The 26,603-nt window shown below is 34.7% G+C and overlaps 1 protein-coding gene across 15 annotated transcripts in view; it reads left to right on the top strand.

Moving 5' to 3' along the window:
* Positions 1 to 26,603, top strand: part of SOX6 (SRY-box transcription factor 6) — a 374,009-nt gene that overhangs the window by 181,266 nt on the left and 166,140 nt on the right. For all 15 annotated transcript variants that reach the window (XM_061464268.1, XM_061464265.1, XM_061464263.1 and 12 more), the window contains one exon: positions 19,683 to 19,776. In XM_061464268.1, the coding sequence (XP_061320252.1) occupies positions 19,683 to 19,776 (94 nt within the window). The remainder of the gene's footprint in view (positions 1 to 19,682; positions 19,777 to 26,603) is intronic.

The following is a 26,603-nucleotide window of genomic DNA, read 5'->3' as shown; positions in this document are numbered from 1 at the left end:
GGCTCTGAATTCTTAAAACATATTCACAGCTGGTGGCTCCTGTATCTCTTTGTCTGAAAGGTATTATATAGCAGCCTTTTTTCTGATGGAAGTGATATTCAGCCTGTAGTGTCTTGACTCTGTAGTTGTGTATACTGTGAACATACTTTCCAGTGACCCAAATGATCAGTTGTGGTTACCATCTTTGAATGCCTAACTTGAAACATACTGGGACTGATTTCTGAGATACATTCAGCACTTATAACTTTGACTTTCAAATGTATGGGGCCCACCAGATTTGAAAATGAGATGTAATTTGATTCAAGAGCTGTACCTAAAACTTCAGGCCATTTTTTGAAAACTGCAATTGTATATGTATCTGTATCTAGCTATAAGCACTCGGATGTATAAATAAGTTTCATAAGCATTCAATGTACATAAAATACATGGGGTCCTATGTATTATTCTAATTCATCTGGGCAGTAAACCCCAGCTGTCATTAAACAACACTTTTCTTCTTTCAAATGACAGTTATGATATGGCAGACTAGTCATTCTTTCAAAGACCCAGACCTCAGTTATTGAGATGCTCAGAAGCATCTGTTGATTTTGCTGTGCCTCTATTATGCCAGGCTGAAGGTGCTGTTGATAAAGCCTTCTGAACAACCTTCCATTTAACAGGGATCAAATTCTCTTTATTAGCATGAAAAAAGAGAAATACTTCTCATTTGAACCGGATAACAGCTTCCTCGATTCTTACTAAATATTTCTGGAATCACAGCAGTCAATAAGGGTTTTCTTTTCTGATATTTGGAGGTCCTATCTTGCCTGCTAACAGCAAATCTGATAAATAAGAATCTATATGTATTTAAGTGAAAATTACACTTTACACTTTCTGCCTATATTTATGCAGGCAGGATTTTTTTTTCCCCTTTTGTTTTGTGTTTAATCTAGTTTAAGACGGGAATGGTTGAGAGCTCTTTTTCCATTTATTTTATTTTTTTTTTTTAGGGATAATGCTTTGACTTTCATTAACAGAAAAGCTTGCATCTCAGTGGAATGCAGTCACCCAAACTATTGTGTAGCTATCTAACTCCCACTTGCACAAACGGCAATTAAGAACTTAAATCGTATTTAGGTATCTGAATAACTTCAGGGATTTGAGCTAACAGATCTTTATGTCTGACAGATTTCTTATGTGGAAAGGAGAATTAAGGAGAGGAGTATGAAAGCAATGGTACAATATCTGATGAATTGATTCCCACGTGATTTGTCTGACTAACTGTACACAGCATTTGTAAGCATCTCAATGAAATGTTTATGAAATTGGCCTCTGTCCTACTTATCAAGTTTCTAAATTCCAGATATCCACCTGACATATTTGATTTTTCTAAAAGATAAGTTAAAAGGAGAACTAACTCTTTTGTGAAGCCCAGGTTCTCATTTGGTGTGATTCAGAAAAGTCTTTAAAAATAAGGGTTTTTTGCACCTTATTTCACTGTATAGTTCAAAATAATACGATTTTTTTTTCATGACATCCGTGGGTAAACCTGACCACTGCTGAATAAACCCCACTGAAGTTTATCTGAATAACTGAAGAAACAACCAGGTCCAGATTCAGCTTTTTCTTCTTCTTTTTTTTTTTTTTTTGCTGGTAATCTGTAGATTGCACAAAAGCTAAGAAAGAACTTGGTGGAAAAGATCTCTTGGCCACTTTTTGGTAATGATAATGACAACAACAAAATTCTGAGCCCTACTTGGAATAATTAATTATTACATTTTCCAGGGATGAGTATTTAGGGCAGCTCTTTTCTGTCACATGTAATCATTTAATATTCATTACAAAATTATGGTCAGGATGAGCTTAATAACTTTGTATTGTTATGTTTTCAATTCAGTTATCTCTATTACACGATGTTATTTTTCAAGTCCATTTTTTAAAAATTGTGGTTTGCCAAATTTTCCTGTTTATGAACTATTCAGAGATAATTGAAATTGCCTGTTTCTCACATGTATCCTATTCATGCCATCTGCTACCTGAAATTTAGTTTGGATACTTGCCATGCAGTTGTAAACTGTTTTCAGTTTTATTTATTTCTTGTTGACCATATGTTATATTTGTGTGTATTTAGTATCTTTTATATATATATGAAAAGAAAGCATTAATTTATCTTGATTTACCCAGTTTACAGCAGATATTATTACCTCATGTTGTCTCAAGCCCAAAATTAATTTAATTCAGATTTAGTGAAATTTGGTCTTCATTCATGCCAGAAGTTGAGCTACTGAATATGGCCTAGTTCTGTAAAAATGAACAATGTTAAGTAAACTTTGAGAATATGTAAAAATCAAGATAGTATAACTGAAAAAAAGATACTATTTTGCTTAAAGCTGTTTGTATGACCATTTTGCAAAAGAATGAAATTCTTCAGTAGTTGTATGAGATAAAAACATCGTCTTTCTTCTTGAGAAACTGAGTCACAAGAGGATTGAGGGGTAGTTTACTCCCACACTGGTGTTTTGAAAGGCAGCATGTTTTGCAGGAGTGTGATGATAAACTGATATTTCTATATTCCAGCTTCATTCTAATGGAGTGGACCAGCTAGACTAGTCTGTGTGACCACTTGGAGCATGCAGAGCAGTTTCTGCAGCTTCTTCATGCTTTTATAGTAGTTACAGTAACTTTTTTCTGAGTTAATCTGAGAATTGTTAGATTTTCCTTACCACTAGTTTGAACACCACTGTGTGAATATAGGTGTGCAGCACAGTTGAGAGTTGATTTGTTATGATATTTATCTTCCTTTGTGCAGCAGGATGGTATGATTTACTCCTGGCTGTATCACTCAGGAATAAAGCTTTCTCTATTTGTTCTTAGAAATAAATTTTGTAGCAGGTCAGCCATCATATATCTTTTGAATTTTTTCAGAAATGTATGTTTGCATGTGTCTGTATATACAATATGCATTCTGCCTATGTCAAGGGCTGATATAAATGCCCAATTGCAGTGTGGAGTGCACAAAGCCTTTATCAGCCTGATCATTATGTTTGGCCATGCATGCTGATTGTCTGCTCCTACTCCTTTAGAGTTCCTGGGGGCAAGTTATTGGAAGGGGGTATCAGAAACAAGTCATAGCTTCACCTCTGTATCTAAGCATGTATAAAGATCTGGATGGTTAGAGGAAAGCATTAGGCTCCATCCACAGCCTCACTTGCTAAGGCAAAGCTGCTCTGAAGGTCTTGGTGGGTTGGTGTGGCTGCATTGCTGCCTTGAAGGGCAATGGCATATATTTCACTCAGTGTTTCTGAACATTGAACTGTCATACTTTTCTAGAGAGAGAATGCAAACTAATTAGTTGAAGTAGAGAGGTAAAGTTTATTATTCCATTCTCCAAATTATTTGTGGCTTTTGTATGCATATTGTCAGCAAATAAGCTTCTGAAGCCCTCTCTAAAGCAGTATTTAATTTCCTTGAAAGCTGTTTAATTCTCCATGAAAGTCCTTAAGGTAATTTCTGAAAAGAGAATGTTGCCTGCTTTGGACTCATTGGCCCAAGCCCTCAGGTTCACTAAATCCAGGCTGGCCCCAAGGTGCCCTATGGAGTCTGTCTAAGCAGAATTTGTCTCTGAAGAGTTACAGGAGAAAAGAGGAAAAGGAGAGAAGTGTATGCGTTAACAGAAAGGCTTAGCGATTCTAGGTAAAGTAGGAAAGAAACAGAAGCAGCTAAAAAAGAGAATAGGATAATAGAATCATAGGATAGTAAGGGTTAGATCATCCAGTTCCAACCCCCCTGCCATGGACATAATCACCTCTCACTAGGCCATGTTGCCCCGCACTCCATCCAAAGGAAGAAGGAATTTTTCCTCAAGTCTAGAGTGCAAGGAGGGGGTGTTTGCAGAAAGGGTACAATGATTTATCTCTGCAGCCTGTTTCAGAATTGGAGGCTACTTTGTTCTATGCCCAGAACCTAGCTTTCCTCTTTCATGTATGAAGAACCCAGTTCCCTAAAACCTACATGTAACATGTGAGGATTAGAATTTTCAGATTTGTTTTCTGGAATTTAGCCTGCGGTCACCTGACAAGTGTGGCTTTTTTACAGAAAGAAAATGCCCTGCTATTATATTTCCAGGCTCAGGGTTTGCAGTCATCACTCGATTTGGAAAATGTGGACTGGGTGAACGGGCTTGTTCCTTTTGTAGGGGATTACAATAATACACGGAAGCTTGTGAGTGCTTCTGACAGATGTGCTGGCGGCCTGCCACTGCATGAAGGGTGCGGCTCTGACTGACAACTTGCAATTATATGATGATGAATGGTTCTGATGTGTGTTCAAGAGAAAACCACTTTCTAGAAAGTGAAAGTTGTGCATACGGTTCCTATAAAGTAAGTCTTAAGAAAGTCCCTGACTTCTATTTTTTGCTGGGATAACCAATTTGGATCCCCTTTTCTGTCAAACTTTTTCTGGTTTTGATAAATAAGGGCCAAACCAAAGTTTATATGGGGAAAATTAGCTTTGGCCCATTTTGGCTTAAGAAATGCTTTATCTGCATTTTTAGTCAAACTGACATCATCACTGTAGAGATACACAAATGCATACATACAAAGAAATACTTAAATATATACACATGACTGTGCAGTAGCCAACAAGTTCGTCAAAGAAAATCCATCAAGCATAAAACCACTTTTCTGTCAGGGGTATAATTCACCCATCAGTAGGCCTGCGTAGCTCATCTTAGTGTTAATGGGAGTTTCAGCCACACACCAAAGACAGAATGTACCCACAGATGACTTATAAATTATCTCTTTCTTTGCTAGATTTAATCCAGATTTTTACAATACTGTACTGTCCGAGTCACAGCATCCAAGCAACAATGCATAGAGAAGGTCCAGCAGAGGAGGCTGCCTGGCACCTTGGCTCTGGCAAGTTGTTGCGGAACATAGTTAATGTTAGCTGACTTGGTATTGCTTTCCAGTGAATGGACTGCATATAGTAGCTGGGATGAATTGTCTAACTTTGGGGTGATGTTATGGGTAACTTTGCCTGTTAGACCCATGATCCTCTGAATTGAAACCAGAACACCTGCAAAGCAAGAGGAATTGGGCTTTAAGATTAGGATGTGCCATCTAAGCAAGGAACAGGAGGTTGCAGAAGTAGTGTTTTAAAACCACCTAAATTTTGTTTAATTTGAACACAAGATAACAATATGTTTATCTGACCATGCAGAAAATGCATTTTTCCAGATGCAAAATTAGTGTTCTACAAGAGTTTCCTGTGCGGTTTTCTGTGTGGCCAAACTCTACTGACCCTTTCTGTGGACTGCTCATCCTTCTTGATTCTGTTATAAAGGGATGGAAGCTTCATCAAAGGAAAAATTAAAAGTCCAGTCTTGAGTATTGGTGGGATATGTTCATGGTATTCAAATTTTTGATCTAGTCTTTGCAAAAGTTACTGTTGCTAGGGATTGTTAAGGATCCTGATCCAACCTGGCGGTTCCTGCATGGCTATGCTGTAAACAGTTGTCAGGGTTTTCCTATGCATTTGTTGGCGATATTTGCTCTTATCCTCTGATCAACTATTTAATACAGTGTAAGTTTCCACTTTTAGGGCCTGGATCTCTGTCATTATCCATCTTTTGAAATTATTTAACTAGTGCAAAAAGGAATAAAAAAAAAATGCCATGAAAACGAATGGACAAATTTTATACTTATTTTGTAAATAACTGCAAAAAGTAATGGACTGTGGTGATTTAAATTCATTAAAGCATGTTCTGGGACTAATTGCCTGTAGTCTTAGGTGCTTAGTAGGTCCTGTTAATAGCCTTCAGAAGAAGGGAGCTGTCATTGTTTTTGTATCAAAGTACACATTTGCACCACAGTTTATAAGATAACAGACTCATTAGGGAGTTACATTTTGTTGTAGAAGGATATTTCTTATTTCCTGTCAACTAAAAAGGTTTCAGAAAATTCCTGAAAATGTCTGGATGTGGGGCTGTTCACTGAAAAGAATTGTTGTTCCTAGTACAAGACTTTCTTTTAAAAAGAAATTAGAAACTTTCTGATCTTGGGAAATTCGAGCAATCTCATTGTAGAATTAAAAAAATTCTGTGTGACTTCAGTCTTCATGGAGCTTGCCAGCAGCTCTGGGACCTGCTATGACCACTTTGCCTTGGGAAAAGCTGCGTCTGCTCATGTTGCCTTCCTCCCTTTGCACAGGAATGTATATGTGCAAAGCTTTGAAATGCATAGCTTTGAAAGGAAAAAAGAACAACAACAACAAAAAATTTCTATGGAGCTTATGCCACTGAGTTCTGAAGGGTCTCTGAGTTCACTAGAAGTAATTAAGATGATTCCTTATAATTTTTTCCAAGGGGCCTCTGTGAGGAAGTATGTTAGGTGTTGTACATATAGCAGTAGTAAAAGCAAACAACACTCCTTGTCCCAGAGAGCTCTCAGTCAAATCTTATCATAAGAGAGAACAGGTGAAAATATGATTGGTGGGGGAAAGTGGGCACCACTGACAATATTAGTGTGTTTTTTATAGGGAGCAGCAGTACCACCTGCCCAGCTGTACGTAAGGTAGTGTAAGTTATACCTTGTCCATAAATAAGTGTTTAAAAAAAGCTTAAGGAACCAGAGACGTGTAACTTACCATGTTTGAGACTTTGCCTTTCTAGTGCTCATGATTGTATTAATAGTCTGAGTGCAAATGCAGCAAATAGGGTTTAGGCAGGTTTTCAGCCCAGAGAATAGACAAGCTGACAAAAAAATTGTATGGTTATCTAAATACAATGTGTTTTGTGGGTAATGTCAAGATAAAAACCCCAGTAAGATAATTCTTATTTAGAGTAAAGACAATAAAAACTCAGCCAAAGGGTAAGAAATTAATCTCAACTGTAATGTGTGTCAACACAAATGCAGTGGACCAAACCGTGGGCATGTGGAGAACCTGGCAGCAGCTCAACCTTCTGCCTTGACTTGATAATAACAAGTCATTGCATTGCATATTCAAATCATTACGGCCACACTACTTTTTCTGTATGAAGTCCATGCATACAGCCTTGTACATAAAGGATCTAGCCTTAGAAATTGAGCAGTGGCATGCTGAAGACACTCTCAAAGACAGGAAGTACAGCTTGCTGTGAAGAAATTTTGTTATTCTTAGAGTGCAAGTGAATGAAGTACCTTAGGCTGTGATCTGCTGAATGCAATAGGAATCGAATTTTCACTTGTTACTCAGGCACTGAATTTGGTAATATGTTTAAATGAATATGTCAATATCATAATTTTCCAATATTCTATGTCATTTATTGTTTAATAAAAGGTATTTCCTGTCCTGATCTTTGGTATGGATACTTCTAAGATCATAAATCAGAATTTACAATTGAGTAATCTCAATCCCTAAAACAGGGGCTGTTCTGATAACATGGCCCTAAATATGAGAAAAATCCATCTAACCAACTGAGTCTTGGTTAGATTCTGTTGCATTTGTGTTAAGAGTGTGTCATAAAACAGCATTAATCTACAATTTCAAAGTAGTTGTGTAGAATTTCATGCATGCTTTAATTTTCTGGGGAGTTATGCAGCTAAAATTCAGCTCACAAATTTAAACTGTTATAACTACAGAGTCTCAATTAAATCAACAAAAGCAAGAAGCCTAAATGTTTAAGGCAGAAACTCTGTAAATTATCTTTCTAACCTGCAATGTAACTTTTAGTGAAGATTGTGGCATAATTCTCTAGAGCTCAACTGCCTATTTCTTGCTTGTAGTGAGGAAAATTCTGGAAAAGAAAGGGTGTTTATTAGCAAAATAGGGAATAAAGAATAACTTGAAACAGGTAGCATGAGCTTACTGTGATTTCTCTCCTCTGTAACTATGAAGATTTAATTGTGCTCAATATGTATTTACCTCTTCAGGTTGCAGATTTTGGGATGAGAAGTTCCCAACTAATATTTAATCTTCCCCTAGATGTTTACAAAAATGATCCCCATTTTCTTGGCTCTGATATATAATGTATTGCTATGCTCCCTATTTTGGGAAGATGCTTATGGTGATGAATTTGTACATTAGCTTTGGGGGCAAAAAACGTTTTCTGTGGAGAAACACAGGGTCAAGTAGCGCATCACACTGTGACATCACTTGCTGTGAACAGATAGAGGAATCTACACAGTCCGTCAGCCTTTACATGGGGGATGTCAAGAACCGCTGTAAAGCAAAAGGAGGCTGTGTCTCTTTTACTGGAGTAGGAGAGGGTGCCGCATGCAGTCTTTTATTATTGTCACTGCTTTTAGTTGGTGAAGTCCAGTGTGGAGAAACAAATGTCCATTTCCTTTAATACAGCATGAACAGTACGCTTTGAATTTGTAGAAGTTTGAGCTCTATGTAAGTACAGGGTAAAACTGGCTTAATTTTGCAGAATGTGTGCATAACTGGTGACAGCTTTCTTCAGTTACCCAACAAAACTTAAAATATTTTAAAATTTAAAAAAATCTTGTTTCCATGTAGGCAAGTTTAATTTTTCTTACATCGTTAAGCAATATTTTTCCTCAAAAAGAATTCTGATTCATCCAGTTCACTAGCAGGATATTCCTTCTTGAATGTGACACTATCCAGTAGCTTTTTATGTCCTTACTGGTCAATCTGAAGCCTTGGTGCCTATTAATAACTTATTATTCAAGCTGTGTTCTGGAGACATGGATATTGCAGAGCTGGCTGGGATTTTTCAGCATATATGCAAACGTGCTGCAAACTATCTTCTCAAATTCTTTGTGAAGAGGAAAAAAAAAGATAATGTACCAACTTCACAGGTGTGGGACTAGGACTGTGACTTTGAAACTATCATTGATTTATTGTTTGTTCAGCTTGAGGTGTTTATGTCCTGATTCTTTTCCAGAGGACCTAACTTTGTGCAGCAGTTTATATATAGCCATATATATTATAGCCTCAATCTTTACATTGACTTTACATTGACACAGCTGCAGCTGTGAATGTTCAGCAATTCTTCAAATAAAACCCCAAGTTTTTTTTAAATTGAGCTCCCAGAAAATGAAACTGCGACCCATCATTTCTCCTTTTACAGTTCCCTCCCTCATTCATTTAATTTCCTTGAACTTTTGCAGTGAAACACGGCCAGTGATTGTGTGGGCAACAGCCTCGTTTGCTCTGCAGTTCCAGTTTATGCTTTTGTCTGGGATTGTCCCATGTGCTGAGTGTAGCAAGAATCTGGTACAAAAATTGCATACATTTTTTGGTTTAGTTGCATTTTTTTAATTTATTTTTTATTTAAAGAGTGTATTCTGATCTTTATTCACACAGGGACTGAATTAGGATTTTCTGGACAACTTTAGTTCTAGTATTTCCATATCTTCCCAATATTTGACTTCACAAAATGAGTAAATTTTTCTTTCACAGGAAAAAAAAAATGATGGCTTATTTTCAGCTCTGTACATACAGGGAAGTGAAAATGTTAATGTATTGCTCTTGGAGATATTAATGCATTCTTAAATCTTTCAAAAGATTTAGAATAAATCGGCTATTTTGCCTGAAATATATATCCATGGCAAGTGCTTTTGAGATTTGTAAACCTTTTAAAGCTCTGTTTATATGAATTAGCTCAGGAAACTATTGCTTGTTCTATATTTTTATTTAAATAAAGTATAATAATTTGTTTAAGTCAAAATTTTATTAGTATAAGGGGATCTGTAGAACTGATTTTGTCAGTGCACTTTGGTGTTCTGGAAAAGACTGCATTATGTGCCATAGAAACCTTGAGAAATGGTAAATTGAAGCGATTCTAGCTATTGTTTTCATTCCTCTCCATCCTTATTTGAAGTAATTTCAAATCAAGAGCTTATTATTTTACATACAAAACCACGTAAGAATTTCTCTTGAAAAATTCTTTTTGTTACACAATTGTTTTAATTTCAGAACATGCTATATAAGGGCTGAGTTAAGATTTTTATACACAATATTAAGAACACTTCAAATCATTAAACAGATGTTTATGACTGCATTATTAGGGTAGTGAGTAGAGCATGATTTGGGGGGGACAAAATAGAGGTCTTTTGAATCATCCATGTTTTGTTCATAAATCATCTGGTGTCACAAATTTTCCAAGGAACACTAATCAGTTTAATAGAAACTGATTTTTCTTGCTTTTCAGGAAGTCCACTTACTCCCACTCCTCCAACTCCCCCAAACTAACATGATGTGAATGAGATTACACAGTTATATTTTTGTATTACCTTTTATTTAAGATGTTTTTACTCCTCAAATCTTTGACTAATATTTTCATAGTAATTTAAAAGAATTTCTAATATGTTAAAAAATACAATACTCAATTGGCATTGCAGCTGATAGGTGTCAACGCAATAACGTAATATCTATTTGTGCTGTTCTGAATTGAGATGGGGTCCTCTGCTTGCTTCAGCTTGGCATAAGAATCTGGGAGGGTTGTGCAATGTTAAGAGGAAAGAAAATCTGCCCTATGACTTTAGTAAGGTGAGTCCAGTGGCTGGGTTTATTGTGTAGTTCAGCACAGGCTGTCTTGTAATCTGCAAGTTCTTGAGCTACTAAGGAAATTCACTTGTAAAAGAAAGATGCTACATGTCCAGATGCCATATGATACGTAACTTGTTCCAAAGCAGTTTAACAAATAAAGATTTAAAGATTAAATTCTCAATAGTTTGTTTGAATGATAATGAGAAGAATGTCACTTCAACTTGGAAGTGTTTGAGAAGAGTGGATGCCAAAGATGAAAGTGTACTGTTTAGGGTTATAAAAGGAGTGTAACAATGAATGGAGGTATGAAAGTAAGAGAAAGAATAATTAGGCTAAATATTGGGAGAAATTTCAAAACTATTTCAGTAGGCTTCAGTGAAGCTATGCTGATGAGTTCTAGCTAAGATACTGGCTTAGTCTGTTCTTCTTTTGTACTCTGAGGAAAAAACTTTCATCTTCTAGAGCTGGTCAATACAGAAAGATATGAAGGTGTGGGAGCAAATTAAAATGATGAAGATTTTGAGATCTGATTCCATTTGCACAACTTTCTTCTTTTGCAAAATAATAAATATTGCAAATCCTATTGATTTTGTTACTTTGCTAATACATTCTTGATAAGAGACAGGAAGGTAAGTGTATCATTCTCCTTTATTTTTCAATTCATGTAATCTGTTGGCCAGGGATTGCAAGGAAATTGTGCTCTCCTTTCCCTATCACTGATTGCTGTTGTGTAAAGCCTGAGACTCTCTTTTGCCAGTATTATTTGTTCACCTGAGAAGTAAATAGAGGTGCACATACTTAGGAAATAGGTGATTACATATAATATACAGTATACTATCATTGTAATGCAAATAAGGCAATAATGTGTGTGTACTTGGATGAATACAGCCAATCTAACAGTAAAATACAGCTTATAATGGAATGGAAACTTTAAGTAAAGGAATGAAAGGTACATCTAATTTTGACAGACTTACAACATTTTTCTTTTCTACTGATATGCCAAAACATTGTACCCAAGCAATTACACTGACATTTGAGAAAGCTCCTTTTGACATACATAGTGTATCGTCTAGTGCAGTGTTCATGAAATTAACATTTTCCTGAAGTAATCATATACAATTAAGTGACCAAATAGTTCTGAGGCAATACAACTGTATTTCATAAGAACTAAATATATTTCTTCACACTGATCCTGCATGTTTTAGTTGAGCAGTCATTAGCATGTTTATAATGGTTCTAATTTAGCACAACATTTTCTGAATTTTATCCTTGAGTCATTTACAAATTGTTCATATTGAGTAAACAAAGGAAACAGATTGCATTTTATACTTAGTAATTTATCTGAAAGAAGAGGGGAGGGTTAATTGTCTGAAAGTTTTGCTCTGTTTGGGGAAGTGATTCTAGTCTTGCATTGCTTGGCACACAATGCCTTTTTCCCTCTGTTCTGGGGGAAAAAAAAAAAAAAGAAAAAAAAGAATGGAGGAGTGAGTAAAATGAAAAATTAGGAGAAGGACAAGATTTGCCACTCCCAAAGGGGAGTGTGGAGCAGAACTGGAGCTGGCACGAGATTATCTAAAACAGTTGGTGCATTCCTTAATGATCAAGTGCTTGAGAAGTCCAGCTCGCTCTCACAGAGCATCTGTGTTGATGTTTATATCAGTGCCTTGCTGTATGGGAAAAGTATGCTTTCTCTTGTTGCTTTTCTAAAAATAGTGCGGCATATAGCATTGTATGAGTTATTTTAAGAGAACAAAAACATTTGCAAGGTTAAAGGTTCTGTTTTTTAATAAATAAATAAAAATAAATGTCAGAACTGTATCTTTGGTTATTCCTTCCCTGAAATTAAAACTCCTTTTTATCTGGAGTTTTGCACTGAGCAAGTGCTTTTTGCACTAGAGAATTCCTGTTGGAACAAGCCATTTTAGGTGGAATTGGTACAAGCTTCAGTTTTTCCCGCTAGCCACATCACAGAAAGCAGGTCTGGAAATCAGTCCCAGTTAAATTCCAGTGTTTCTGTTTCAGATGTCTGTTGTTCCATGCAAGATCTAGACCATTCAAGTAGTGCAAATGAATTCAGAGGAAAACCAGAACATTTTAATGCCTAATTATTTTTAGTGAGCTTGGAGAGTTTTAATTAAAAGTTAAGAGAGCTCTCCAAGCTCTTAACAGTTCTAATTTTATCATATTGTGAAAATCTTGTCACTGTGAAAAACTGTACAGCAGTTAGCAGGTTTACCTGGTTCCCTGTCCTAAACAAAACTGCAATGTTAGGTAGACAGATCTCAGTTGCATTTCTTTTATTGCTTTTGCAAGAAAACATCTACTGTGAGATGTCTTTTGCATATAATTGTATTTAGAAAGGCTTCTTTGCCCTTTTTCTGTTTTTCTTTCTTTCTTTTCCTTTTTTTCTTTTACAGTATTGACTACAAGTTGCCCTGAGAATCAGAACTGAGTTCTAATTCATGATCAGAAATGTGCTAGGTGCTCAACAAAACCCTTGTGAGATATTCAATCTCTGCCAGAAGTGCCACAGTCTCAACAGCTAAGGCAGACAAATAGGCGGGTAGAAGTGAGTCAACATAAGAGGATGAAGTAAGCAACTGGCCAGGATTACTTAGGTCCTTAACAGCAATATATAGAATTTAGGAGTGATTTTTATGGTAATTTGCACTAAATGTAGCAAAGGAATTAACAGGTTTTCCTATTCTAAATGTCATGTGGCTCATTTTTGTGTTCTGATTTTTGTTTTACAAGAACTTGGCTTTTGAAAGCTTATTACATGAAGAAAATCTTGAAAAGTTGGACAAGGAAATCACTTCACTGGTCAACAGCATGTCTGAAATGCCTTATATTTTAATTTTCTGTTAGAACCTGAGAATTAATTACTGTATGAGAACAGTATGGAAATTGAGCAGAATGAGATGAGATTCTCCTGACCTGCCTCTTTACTGACAGCAAGATTGAAGCCAAGCTGCTTATGAGCAAGAGATAGTGGCAGTACATTGCAACCATGGATGTTAAGCCTTCAGGCTGATTTTTGATTAGTTTTGTATTGTTGCTGTCTCTTTTTCTTTTATTTAAAGTTTATTGAAACAGAAAAGGATAATTTGTGTTTGAAAGAAGAAAAAAAGTAACTATGGCAACCAAGAATCTATTTTAGTAACATTACACAAACTTTACATCCTTAGATTAAAACAGAATAAATAGTACCATCCAGCAGTTATATTTCTGATAGTTGTGGTTAAATTGTATTTTTATTTCTCAAATAATGAATGTAAATGTGAAGTCCTTAATTTAATTTTGAACCGTTAGAAGATTATAAAATTGTTTTCTTTCAAAGTGAATTAAATTAACCTTTTGCCTTTCCCTTTGATACCAAAATACTAGAGTTTGTATATATTTTTAAAATATGTAATATGAAGTATGAAAATCAGGAAATATTTTTATGACATACATCTGGGGTAGGTGGTTCTTCAAGGAGTCTTCTCACAAAAGGCATGGAAGCAAGCTGGTGTCATGCACTCAGAGCTGAATCAAAAGTCTCAACAAAGGTGTATTAAAACTCATCACTTGATTTTTAAAACATACTTAGTTTTCTGAATAATTCGCAGTATTTATGCATGAGCCTAATAATAGCACCAATGGACCTTGTGTTTTAGTTTAATTCTAATTAACAAACACAAGGGTAAGTCTGAATTATGCTTGACATTTATTCAGGAATATTTGTAAAGTACTGATTTTATATAGGCTTTTCTACTGTAAACAGGATTTAGTATTCTGTAAAGATTACTGAAGCAAAATTTCTTCTTTTAAATGGCTGATGATGGATTGTGGTGGTGGTATTATTTTAGATGTCAGATTGTTAGCTTCACCTACTTGAGCAATGTACATTTGCATTTGAGGAATAGGGAGGGATGCGTAAAGGGAGCAGGGCAACCAAATACTAGCCACTGTAATGGTTATTTGCAGCTTATTTGGTTTTGAGGGAAACTGTGCTTCTCCTGCAGTAGTAATCCAGTGCATTAGGCCTTGTATGCACACAAATGTCTCTCACAAGGGGTTCATAGTCTCATTTAACATTCTTTCAAAGAAAAAAAACCAACCACACAACACTTTTTCTCTAACTAATATTTCATAGATGCTGACAGGGTCATTCCACCTGTGCTGTTTTTCTCATGATATTGCCTTGAATAAGGCATTTAAACTCATTTGATGAAGGCTGATCCAAAAGACACCTTTTCTCCTTTGGTGAAGCTGAAGGCAAATAAATGTCATGAGAGTAATTTAGAGAATATAAAACATGAGAGATGGAGGAACTTTATTACGTATTCCTAAAGCTTGCAAAAATAACATCTTTCTATGTTTAGCAGCATCTACTAAATTGTAATGATGTTTAACTATAGACGATATTACTGAAATAGAGATGAAGATGCTACTAATTCTGTTGTATTGTTCTAAAAAGCAGAAAAGAAGTTTATCCTCCTCCTACTGGTTATAATCAGGTTTTAGAACAGTATCTGCCTCAGTACACCTGCGTTCTCTTCTAATTCCTCTACCTTGTCTTTCCTGGTGCCTCTTTCCTTGAGATGTAACAGTTCAGATGCAGTTAGAAATATGTCACCTGTACTGCTATACCTTTGACTGAATTATATTTCTGTATTGTTTATGAACTTGCTATGTGCTTGCAGTCATTATTAATAAATCAATGTGCTTTTTGTCTTCTGTCACAAAGTAATGTGTGTATTCAGAAAGAATTGTATGCAAAACAAGTCATGTTTTAGAACCCATCAGTAATAATTATCAGTTTGCAGTATTGTTACAACATGTTTTGAGGGAAAGCTTATTATAAAAGAAAGAACAAGGCACTGCACAGTAGCAAGAATAAGACAGTTCAGTTGATCACTGGTGTAGGTGTTATAAATATGCCAGTCTGTACTATAGTGTTTTATTAAGTCTCAAAAAGTCAAAGCTGATTTGAAATAATAATGTCTGACAGTCAGTGCTTTGAAGTTTTGCTGCTGCACTCTCACATTTAGGCTTTTATGTGTGACTTTATCATAAAAAAAAAAAATACACACAAGGCATGAATGCTTTTCTTTATTTTTTTTTTAAATCTGTATTTCAAAGAAAGTAATAGGAGCTACTTCAGTGAATTAAGAGGCTTAAAACAAAAGGAACAATCAATGAGGATATGTGCAGGCCACTATAAGGTCATACAGTATTCATGTAAGCTATAGCTGGGGTTGGTAACTTGTTGAAGACTTAATAAGTGAAATTAAAAAAGAAAAAAAAAGGAAAGAAAAAAGGGAGAATAAGGAAGAGACGAGGCAAAAGCTATCCTTGAGAGGAACAAGATGACTTTCATTCAGTCGGAAGAGTTTGAGAGCATGGTTGTGATAGCTAATACACTCGTTCTTCATCACCATCGTGCAACAAAGAGCTGGATTCCATCCATTCCATGACTGATTGATTACCCAATGGACAAATGTTAATTGTTTTCATCAATGCTTTGTCATTGTGGAGAGATCCTTTTCGTCTAACACCTAGGCTTTTTTTTTTTTTTCTCAGTTGTTCTCCCCCCCCCCCGCTTATATCCCGCTTTCAATATCCTCTTCTTATTCACCTTTGCAAAACTGTCACATTTAACAAGATTCTCACAGTACTTTAAACTCTTTTAGTTTACAATTAAAATTGCTAACAAAATATGTAATAAGCCATGATATTAAATAATACTCAATGATTTAATTTAGTCATCTCAGTCTAATTACACTTAACCTGTTTGCTGCCCTTGAAAGAAAATTTTTCCTAGTTCTTAAGAGAAGAATATAAAGTATGAGGGACTGTGTGTTCTTAATATAATAAATTGATATAGTACAACTTCCTGAATTTGATCTTACATGTGTCAGTAAATAAACTACTTTGCAGCATAAGCCCAACTGTCAGTGACAAGAGCTTAAAATGTACAAATGCTAATTTTTTTTTTTTTTCTTTTATAATTGTCTTTAACAAGAATCTGTGAATTTTGAAAATGTTGGGATCCGCAAGGTTTTGGCATGGTGCTGAAGCAGAGCCTCAGTGCAGGAGAGTGATGCAGTGCAGATGTGAATTTGGGCTTCTTCAATGTGCAGGGCTGGATTCTGAGTTGATGTTTTGTTTCTATAATGAATCAAAGCAGATAATGAATCAATATGGATTAAGCTGTTTTACTGATATCAGAAGATATCTTTCTAGATTTTATTTGTATGTAAAAATTAAATTCCAGTATGGAAAATAGAAAAAAAATAGAAAAAAAATCCTTTTCTGATTCACAAATCTTTTAAAACTGTGTGCCTGTGAGTACAGAATACAAAACTTGAAGGGAGATATTCCTTTCAAGTCTAAGCCTTTATATTTAGTTTTGTGTCTAATGTGGAAGACCTCAGAGAGTGTTAGCACATATCATTATTTTAAATTCTAAAAATTATGCAGATTTAACTTGCTAATAGAAAATTTACAGCAATTTCAAAAGAGCTATTTCTACAATGTTATAAAAGTTTATTAAAAGGCTCTGTGTGTTTTGGTAATCTTCCCAATAACAAAATATAGTAGCTCTAAATCATGCAGTCATATCTATAACATGAACTTCGTCTGGGGGAGGAATATTTAAAGAAATGTTTCTTATGGATTTTTTTCAGTCATTTATAGAGATAACAATTGTAACTAGCAATGTGATCATAGCAAAAAGGTGTCACACAGATAGACCTGTTTTCCATTCCAGTTCTTTGGTAGTCTGTCTTTAGAAGCGTGTTTTTTCCCCTTATGTGATATAAGAATAGTACAGATAAATATGTGTGTTCTTAAGAACAGTAAGAGAAGAAAAGCAACTGCTTTTGAGGAAGGTATTTTATCAATTCCAGTGATATGCTAATTGTTTCTTTTTTTAAAAAAGAGTATTTTTCCTTCTTTGTACAAATTGAGGAAAATACCTTTTTTAAAAGCAGCAGAAAACACAACTTACAGCAACCATCAAAATAAAACTCTAAATCTTTTTTTTCAGGGATGAGGGGTCTGAAATTTTGGCAGGGGAGAAGCACAGAAGCATCTTTTTAAACTAATGATGATATCACAAAAAAGACAAATTATAATGTTCTATTGATAATTGATGGTTATTTCTTGATTCTTCTATTATCAGGCCAGAACTCATAAAAGTAATAAATGCCTGTTATTGTTAAAAGTAAATTGTTATTATATAACAAATATTTTAACACTGCCTACTGCAACTTACAGCTCCTTAATTTTGTCTCTTTCATAGAAATATATAATTAGTAAATAAGTTAGCTTTTCTACTGAAATATTACTTCAAAAACATTTACAAGCTGTGTTGTCTTTCCACGGAGGCTTGCCACAGTGAAAATGTATTGCAATTAAAACCTGATCTTTGATCTTTTGGTAGTTACAGTTTGGTTTACTTTCAACTGGTTTTAGGTCTCTTTCCTCAGTTGTTTGTTTGTTTGTTTTATATGAGTGATGCTAATGTGAATTTTGAGGCTGAAAATACTTGAACCCTAAAATATGGTTTGCCATATGACCTTTTTCTTCCCTGCACTTCTTCCTAAGACTTTAAATCCTCTTTTTGTGACCTCTTTGAATGCTTCTCCTCCCTCTGAGCATTTTTGGAATCCTCTGAGGTGAAACAAACTATTAGCCATTGCATCGATATGATCTGTGTTGCCATCATTAATCTGGGTTTTTTACTTTTGTTTTCACTTGTGTGAGTACTTCTGCTGGGGTGCTGACATGAGAATTTGAGCCACAATTTGGCCTTAATCTGCCAGTAATTAAGCAGCAGATATGTTAGGCTGAATTCTGTCTTCTTGTACCTGCTAGTGTTAATCTGTTACTGGAGTGGCATTGGTATAAATGTTTAAATTTGGAACTTTATTAGTTATTTACAAAGCATTGTGTAAATTGATCTCCTTACACAAACAGCAGCTTGCTATGAGAGTTTCTAACAAGCAAAGGTATATGGCTATTCCCAGTGTATTCACTAAGAAAGAAGGTGCTTACCACCACCCGTGGTGGTATGTGGCCTTATAATGGGAGGCTTTTTGCTAAGATTCATTTAAGGGATAGGGTTGCCTTTAAATGTTTTTGGCATCTTGCTAAACTGTCCCTAAGGGTTTTCAAGCAGTTTAGCATAGGGGCTTTTGATGAGTCTGTCTACTAATAAAAGTAAATGCACAGTGTTTAATTGAGATTCTATTATTACTAACTAGGAAGGAAAAATAAGTGTTCAATTTTGTGTAAAGTTTTCTTGATAATTGTTTATAAATCTCAATTGCAGTTCTTAAATTCATAGAAATCTGGATCACAACTTCAGCCATAAGGATTTCCATCTTAAAAATAAACTTTTATGAGTTATCTGGAAGGTTATGTATAATTTTGACTTCAGAGCCAATTAGTTTAATTGAGGATACAAAAAAAAAAAAAAAAAGATTTTATTGAAATATGCTCAGTATCAAATTTTCTGGTGGAATTGGGGTCTGATCATAGGAAACTCACTGAGGCCAATCTTCTGCTTTCCCCTAAATGTAATGATTTCAGCGAGTTTTGCCTACAGAAGGCCTCCCACATTTGGGCAAAGATTTGAAATATATTCTGAACTTCATGTTATGAAAGCCCATCTTCTAATCATTGCATGTGGTTTATAGTGAACTGAGAAAATTTCTGATACTGTGAACATCCAATATGTAAAGTGCTTTTATGAATTCCATGGAGACATTATATGAATAACTTTTGCATTGACATGGGTATAAAAATGGTTTCAGATGTCACTGCCAAATTTCCAAAAAAAGCCTCTAGATCTTCATGTATAATTTTGAGTGTACAATCATTCTCAAATGAAAAAGACAGAATTTGTATATACATTGGCAATCTATGCGTGTAAATTGGCAGTTAGCATGCATAAATCCCAAATGAAGTTTTTCTTTCAATTAGACTCTTGTTAAATCCATAGTAACTCCATTAACCTCAGTGGAATTACTTTGGATTTAGAATCCAGTTAAATGAGAAGTCTGTTTGGCTACAAGTTCATTTCCCTCTGAAAACATGGTCTAACTATAACAGGGCGAACAGTTTTAAAATGAAGGTAGCAACTGTTTTCCTGATGTGTGAGAATATATTTGATTATTTGATAATTCTTCTTTTCCTTTATTATTTTTTGTTAATAGATTCATCCTGCATGGAAAAGCTACTCTCTAAAGACTGGAAGGAGAAGATGGAAAAATTAAACACAAGTGATCTCCTTGGTGAAATTAAAGGTACCTCGCTAGATCAAATTTTAAATGTTTGCATATATTTTAAATAAGGGATTGAGAATTCTTTAAGGTTAGTTCAGAATAAGTAGTAGAAATAGCAATCATAACTAGGGGCGTGTTGCTCCTTTCTGTCAACTCACCCTGTTTTTTAATGTTTGTCTTTGAGATGATCGATGTGACTGCCAAATAAATAGAGTATATCACAGTGAGTTATAGGCAGTATCAGAAACACCAGGTTAGTTATATTAGTTCATTGATATTATCTGTATCTCTGTGACCAGAAGAAAAAACATCTTGAAAACATGGAGTTACTCATACTTGGTACTGTTTCTTCCCAGTTGCATAAAATTTATCTAGAAACTACTTTCAGATTATAGAAGGGGTAACTGTGATTACTGTTCTAAATCTTTGATTCAAAATTGTGTGTGTGTGTGTGTGGGGGAACCAAACTGAAAAAAAAAGGGAATATATTTCTATCTTCCTGCAATTCCTGTGGAGAAAGAGCAGCTCTGGATGAAATCTGGGTTCTACAGAAATCAGTGCAAGGTTTATTGTACATATAGGCAGTACTTTCCAGCATTTCCAGGATTTGTTAAACCAGTGACATAGTGAAAGTGGAATTATCTTGACAGTTAAGTACTATGTAGAAAATTTGAATTGTTTTTCCCTACCAATCGATTCTTCCATGGATTTTTTTATTGAGAAGAAATTTAGAGTTATTAATTAAGGAACAAATTAAAAATGTGGCATTTTATGCTGTGAGAACGGATCATAAGGCATAATTTTATTAAATTGCAACTAAAAATATATGTAAACAAAGAATCACGTGCATCATATTAATAAATATTTACTAGTTTAGAAAAATGTATATACTATTAGATGAAAATTGATGCTTAGGATTTGATGTGTCCATGAAGGACACATAAGATAGTTAAATTTTGCTGTTATGCAAACAGGTGAAAATTGGCTCTTTTTAATAAGCTATAATTGGTTCTGTCTGATAATTCAGGACCAAAATATGTTGGATTCTCTGTTTAAATTTTTTGGGTATAATTATGAGAAGTGTATATTTGCCAGGTAGGAGATCCTGTAGTAAGGTCAGTGCTAGAAATACAATATGCAGTTTTACAGGAACATAAAATCCAACAAAATTATTTCTAGAAATCACATTCTATTTAAAGCCATATTGTCTCCTAATAGTGTGAAAATCATTGAATGCTAGTTTGTCCATTAATTGTACAATATAGCTACTTAGACTTTAAATAGAAACTACTTGAATACTATTAGTGAATCAAAATTAAAAGAGGTAGGAATCTCTAACAATGCAGAATAATGTTCTTTATTCTTTCATATGGCACAAAAAGCTTTCATTTATTAAAAAAACCAACAAAATAAAACAAAACCCAACCAACAAACAAACAAAACAGAAACGAGTTTGTTTTTCTGGACTTATGTTGTTCCTTCCATTTTCTTAGGATATATATTCGCTGAAGAGTTAATGGGTAGAACTCTTTTCTCCTAACTTTTTCTCATCTAGTTACAAAGTATTCTCAAATTTGGGGGAGCTTGCAACTTGTTTTACTTGTTAACCTGTGTAAGGATCATCTGGTCAGGCTCCCAGATTTATGTATTGAGGATCATTTAGTTTCCACAACTTCCTCATCCCTAGAAACCCGTCCTTAAGGGACCTTAGGTCTGCAGTATTCCACTCTGCTACTAGTTGACTTCCAGCAAAATGCAATACTGAATCTTTGCTATTGCAGCTGCATTTAATATTTGCTGTGAACAGGCAAAAATACAAAAAGGCAAACACAAAAAATACAAGATAAAACATATTTGCTGTTCTGTTGTGCTTTGCACAGGCTTTCCATAGCAGAAGTAGTCTGAATTAGGACTCCTTTCCTTTGGTCTCCCAAGCCAGTGGCTAAGCCACTGTCTCCACCTGGTTATCTCCTAGCTGATAAAATCATTATCAACCTAATAACCTGGTATTAACTCATATTAACATTTGTGTGCCTTAAATCTTCTCAGAGAAAAAGAAAAAAAAAACCCAACACCATAGCCCTTGGCAGCATGAAAACTCGATTACAAGAAGGAAATAAAGCAAAGTAGGGAAAACAGCGAGAATTTTTAATCTGTCAAGGAAGCATACTTAAAAAAAGAAAAAAAAAAAATCTTTTTAGTATTCAAGGTGGTAGATTTCCAAATCATGAAGTTCATTTTCATAGTGATAAATGAATTTCCAGTCAGGTAACTGCCAGGGCATGCGGAGGTCTCTGAAAGAATTATTTTTTAAAATGTGTTATCTTTTGGAGGTCAAATATTTTTTTCCTTTATTTCCATTAGATTCTAAATCAATTTGTTTATCTGGCTGATACTTTTGGCTTTTGTGCAGTCTTTCTGCTCATATTACTGAGAGCCTAACTTAAAGACGTGAAGTGATGCAGTAAAAATAAATAAATGAGGTCATTGATTATAAAACAGTGAGGTGTGGTCCTGTGAGGAGCTGCTCTTTGCACTGACTGTTACTGGGAGTTGTTTATTTTAGAGAGAAGGCATTGTTCTTGCTAAGGATAACCTGACTACGTATTCTTTCTCTCTCTGCACAACTACAACTCTCCCCTCTTCAGTGAAAGACTGGCATGTTGGTCGTGGGAAGGCAGTACACTAAGAATCAGTGCCAGAAAAAAAAGGATGAAAGCAGAAAAAAAAAAAAGTACCATTGACACAGACTGATTCTATGCATGTTTGGGAAGCACATCGTAGAAAAGAAAAGATAATTGGCTGAGAGAAACAAATAAAAATGGTATTTTCTAGCTTTACCTTCTATATTTAGAACACAATAGTGTTAATCAAGATATAATCATAAACAATATCTATTAATTTAAACAATAGAAGCCAATACAAATGTAACAAGCAGTGAATCATTTATTTTTTTCTCTAAGTGGGATTGTTCCTGTTCACAATTACTCTTGCATAGTATGCTTCATTTTTAAAACTGCTTTTTTCTGAGTTTCTTTATTAGGATTTCAGTTATTGATAATGGTCCAGATTCTTCCTTGAATTCCAGCCAAGCAAGCCATTGACTTAAGGGAGGCTGCGTGAAACTCAGAGGAGCATTTGGCAGAATGCTTTGTAGCCAAATTCCAGTGGTTAAAAAAGTCTGCTTTTTCATTTAATATGTTTATAAATGAAACATACAGGTCAAATTTTCAGAGGTCTATGAAGCAGTAGAGCTGAGTTAAATGACCTGCTCACCTGGAAAAAGAAAAAAAACACAGCTGCTTAAGCAAATCATTTGATTGTATCATGTTTGCCAGTGTATGCATACAAATACATTTATTTAAGGTGTACAAGCAATTTGTTAGGCTTATGTCTGGCTTTTGCAGTGTTGTCTTTTGTATAAAAGTTAGGGTCAGGAAATACTTTTCATTCTGGTGTTTGTTATCATGTATTTGAATAAACAAAGTGACACAGGACTCTCTTCTAAATGTCCAGATATTTGGGTACAGAGTTCTGTCCTCACCCTCCCTTGCTGCATGTATTTCTGTTCCTTAGTTATCTAGTTTTTCTTCAGCAGCCACAGCTAGGCAGACTAGCATCATTTATCACTATACAGAGTCTGTTTTAAGTTTTCTGTTTCTGCTCCAAATATAAATCTCTGGAATAGCATAGTCTTGCATGCATCAGGCAGTTGTCCTACTGAAATAGACCGCAATGGTCTTTCTCAGCATGCAGGGTCTTTGAAGATCAAATAAGAAGGGTCAGTCTTTAAGTAAATTAGGCAATGATGTTATCATGAAAGGGTCAGAATTGGTCTAGCAGTCTTACAGAAGAGTGACTCCTGGGTCACTGGCTACTGTGTTGCAGGTTATTTCTCTGGCTTCCATTGGTGGTGTTTACAACTGGAGCTATCTATATTTACAGGAATTGTGCCTTGAATGTCACATGCTGTCTTTGTACAGTATACTCTGTTTTGGGAAGCATAGCAATTGATGTCCATGGCTTTATCTGATATAGCAGGCTATTTGCGTTGTGTTTCCCATGCTTATTCAATCCCCTTTTGTATTTTCTACTTTATTAAAAAGAGTCTGAAACTCCTATTTCGTGTGATATGTTCACATTTAATGGCCTCAAAATATTTGGGTAGGTAAGAGGTAGCATTCCTGTTCCCTAGGAAATGTTAAATTTAGTAAAATGAAGAAACTCACTCACTTGATAGTCTCCTTGCAAGGTACACTATAAAAATAATGAAAAAAATTATTTGTACCCTGATATTAGAACACGGGAGAGATAGAAAGAGGTGTTTTCTGTAATAGTCTTGGAGAGAGCTCTGCATGAATGAGTCCTCGAGAAAGTTATGGTTTCTCTGTTTTTACAGTGAATTAATTTTTTTCGTAAAATATGCATGATTTACAAAACATTTCAAAATGCTATTTTTGCTTCCATTTTATAAAATATGTCTTCACAGATAAGCTTTTGGGTGTTTCTTGGTGCACTAGATCAAATGTGAAGAGCATTTTGAAGAAAATAAATCTGATGTTTTCCTGTAGCCCTGACCAACACTTTAGTTTGGATTTGCAGTAATTATTTCTCATTATAATTGCTGAAATTTCTTTCTCATGAAGTCTAAGGGTATATAATAGTCTGCCTTATAAATATGCATAAATAAATATATATAAGTCCTCTATCACGGAGGCACTCAGAGGTTTTTAATTATGTCACTTTGTATGGCTATAGACATTTCAAAGCTCTCCTTTGTGCTCTCTGTTATAAACATATTTTATTTCTTTTGAAGTCTGTGTGATATACATACTAGCAATTAAAAACCCAGCTCAGGCTTTGAGACACAAGGTCTTCTTAATTAAAACTCAAACAAAAGCTACAAGCAAACGCCCCACTGTATGATTAAGGTCTAAAGTGTTATGATACATTAGAATCATTGTTAACTGCTAGGATTTAAAAAATCAATACACAGGAAAAAGGATCAACTGGTTCCAATTAGTGAAACCAATGAAAGCATCCAACAAAACATAACAAAACTATGCAACCCAGAACCCCTACACCCAAATCCTTTTGAAAGTGGTCCTGATTAGAAATATACCACAGGCTATAAAGGGTTCTCATAATGTATTTATTATCATGATCCAGTGAAGTGATGTGTTTAGCTTCATATTGTAGCTCTCTAAATCAGAGAGATGTTTTTGTTTTGCCATTTCTCAAGTCATTAGCATTTTGTGTAATGTGTTACAAAAGCTACATTTCCAGGTCTAACCTGACCTTCTAAATTAATTGGTACCTTTTTGAGTGACTGAATATTTCATAAGCACTTTCAACAGTTAATGTTTGCATACTCTTTAGTCTGATTTGCTTGAAGAACGTAATGAATACCAAAATAAAAATATTTTTGTTAAACTTACCACACCCGCTTATATCAATTTTTTATGATTAAGATATTGATATAATTTGTTAGACTAATTGCTAGAGTGAAATAGATTAAACTATATGATCTTATGTCATCTTGACTTTTTTTAATATGACTTTTATCCAGATTATAACTTTTATCCAGATTATGGTACAGACAGAGGCTAGTTCTGTGGGCCTGCTCACTGTACATAGTGCTATTATTTAAGTTATGTACATGTAAGTCGTGACAGGGTTGAAGCTGTATTTCTTGAAAAAATAAAAATAAGTAGTAAATGTTTTCATTGCTCCGGTCTTTTGGTCAGAGGGTCATATTTCAGTTACACCTGTCACAATCATGCCTGCTTCTAATGTTGAAAGTTAATGATTATTACCATTTCTAGTTCTTAACATTCCACAACTATAAATTACATTGTAATCAACTTATCACATAAATCAAGTTCTCTATGTTGTTGAATACATTTTATAAATAATATCAACTAGGATGCATGCAGTATATTTCCTGGCACAAAATGAATTTGTTACTTACTGCAATCACATATATCTCTTTATTTTTTAGTTTACCAGTGTATTTTTCTAAGCTTAACAATTAAGGATTAAATATATGAATGCTGTACTACACTGAAATCAATGGGACAGCTCACTTACATGCTGTGTTCTTTGGAACTGTGTCCCAAATAGTGTACTGAAGAAACAGTATCAACTGTTTATGAGAAAAAGAAAGAAGAGGGATAACAATGCTGATAATAAGGAACTTGAAACAGCAATACATTTTTTTGACACATTAGAAATGATTGCCTTGTGAAGTTTGATCCATTCTTCATTTGTAGAAATAGTGACAAGAAAAATGTATGGTATTAAAATGTGTTTATTTTTAAATGCCATTTAATTTATTAGCAGAAAAAGGGTTGAATGTAAACTGAAAAATTACAAGTAGGCTTTCTTCACTTTGTCTTCAAAAATTTGCCATTTTCTTCTGTAGGTAGGTTGTTCTGTATTTTATATATATATTTAATTTTCATTGTAGCAGTAATTGTTTTATTTAAAATATGCAGTGTTTAACTGAAGGCTTGTAGGTTGAAGGAGCTTATCACTACTTGGAACTTTAGGCCTTCTCTTCTGACCCTGGATGTCAGTGGCAAATTTCCGTCCCAGCTTAGTTGCCTACGAAGTTGCCTGCCTTTAGCAAAATAAAACTCCTACTGAAGAAGTACAACTTTGTATGAAAAAAACAAGTTCCTGTGTAGGAGTTTGCACTGCTAAAACAAGAGTGGAAGCTCCATTTCTTGTGTTTCACCAAGTGAAACAAGCTCTTGGCTTTTTGTTGCCCTAGACATCTAAACTCAAATTCTAACAAACTAATGACTGTAAGCATTTATGTAGAAAGATGCATATAGGTACGGTACTGAA

The sequence above is a fragment of the Pezoporus flaviventris genome, unplaced genomic scaffold (assembly GCF_033815535.1).
Source record: "Pezoporus flaviventris isolate CSIRO_AGI_PZ_B2104156 unplaced genomic scaffold, CSIRO_AGI_Pfla_v1 ptg000036l, whole genome shotgun sequence".
Lineage (NCBI taxonomy): Eukaryota > Metazoa > Chordata > Aves > Psittaciformes > Psittacidae > Pezoporus > Pezoporus flaviventris.
This window is presented reverse-complemented; position numbering and strand designations above follow the sequence as displayed.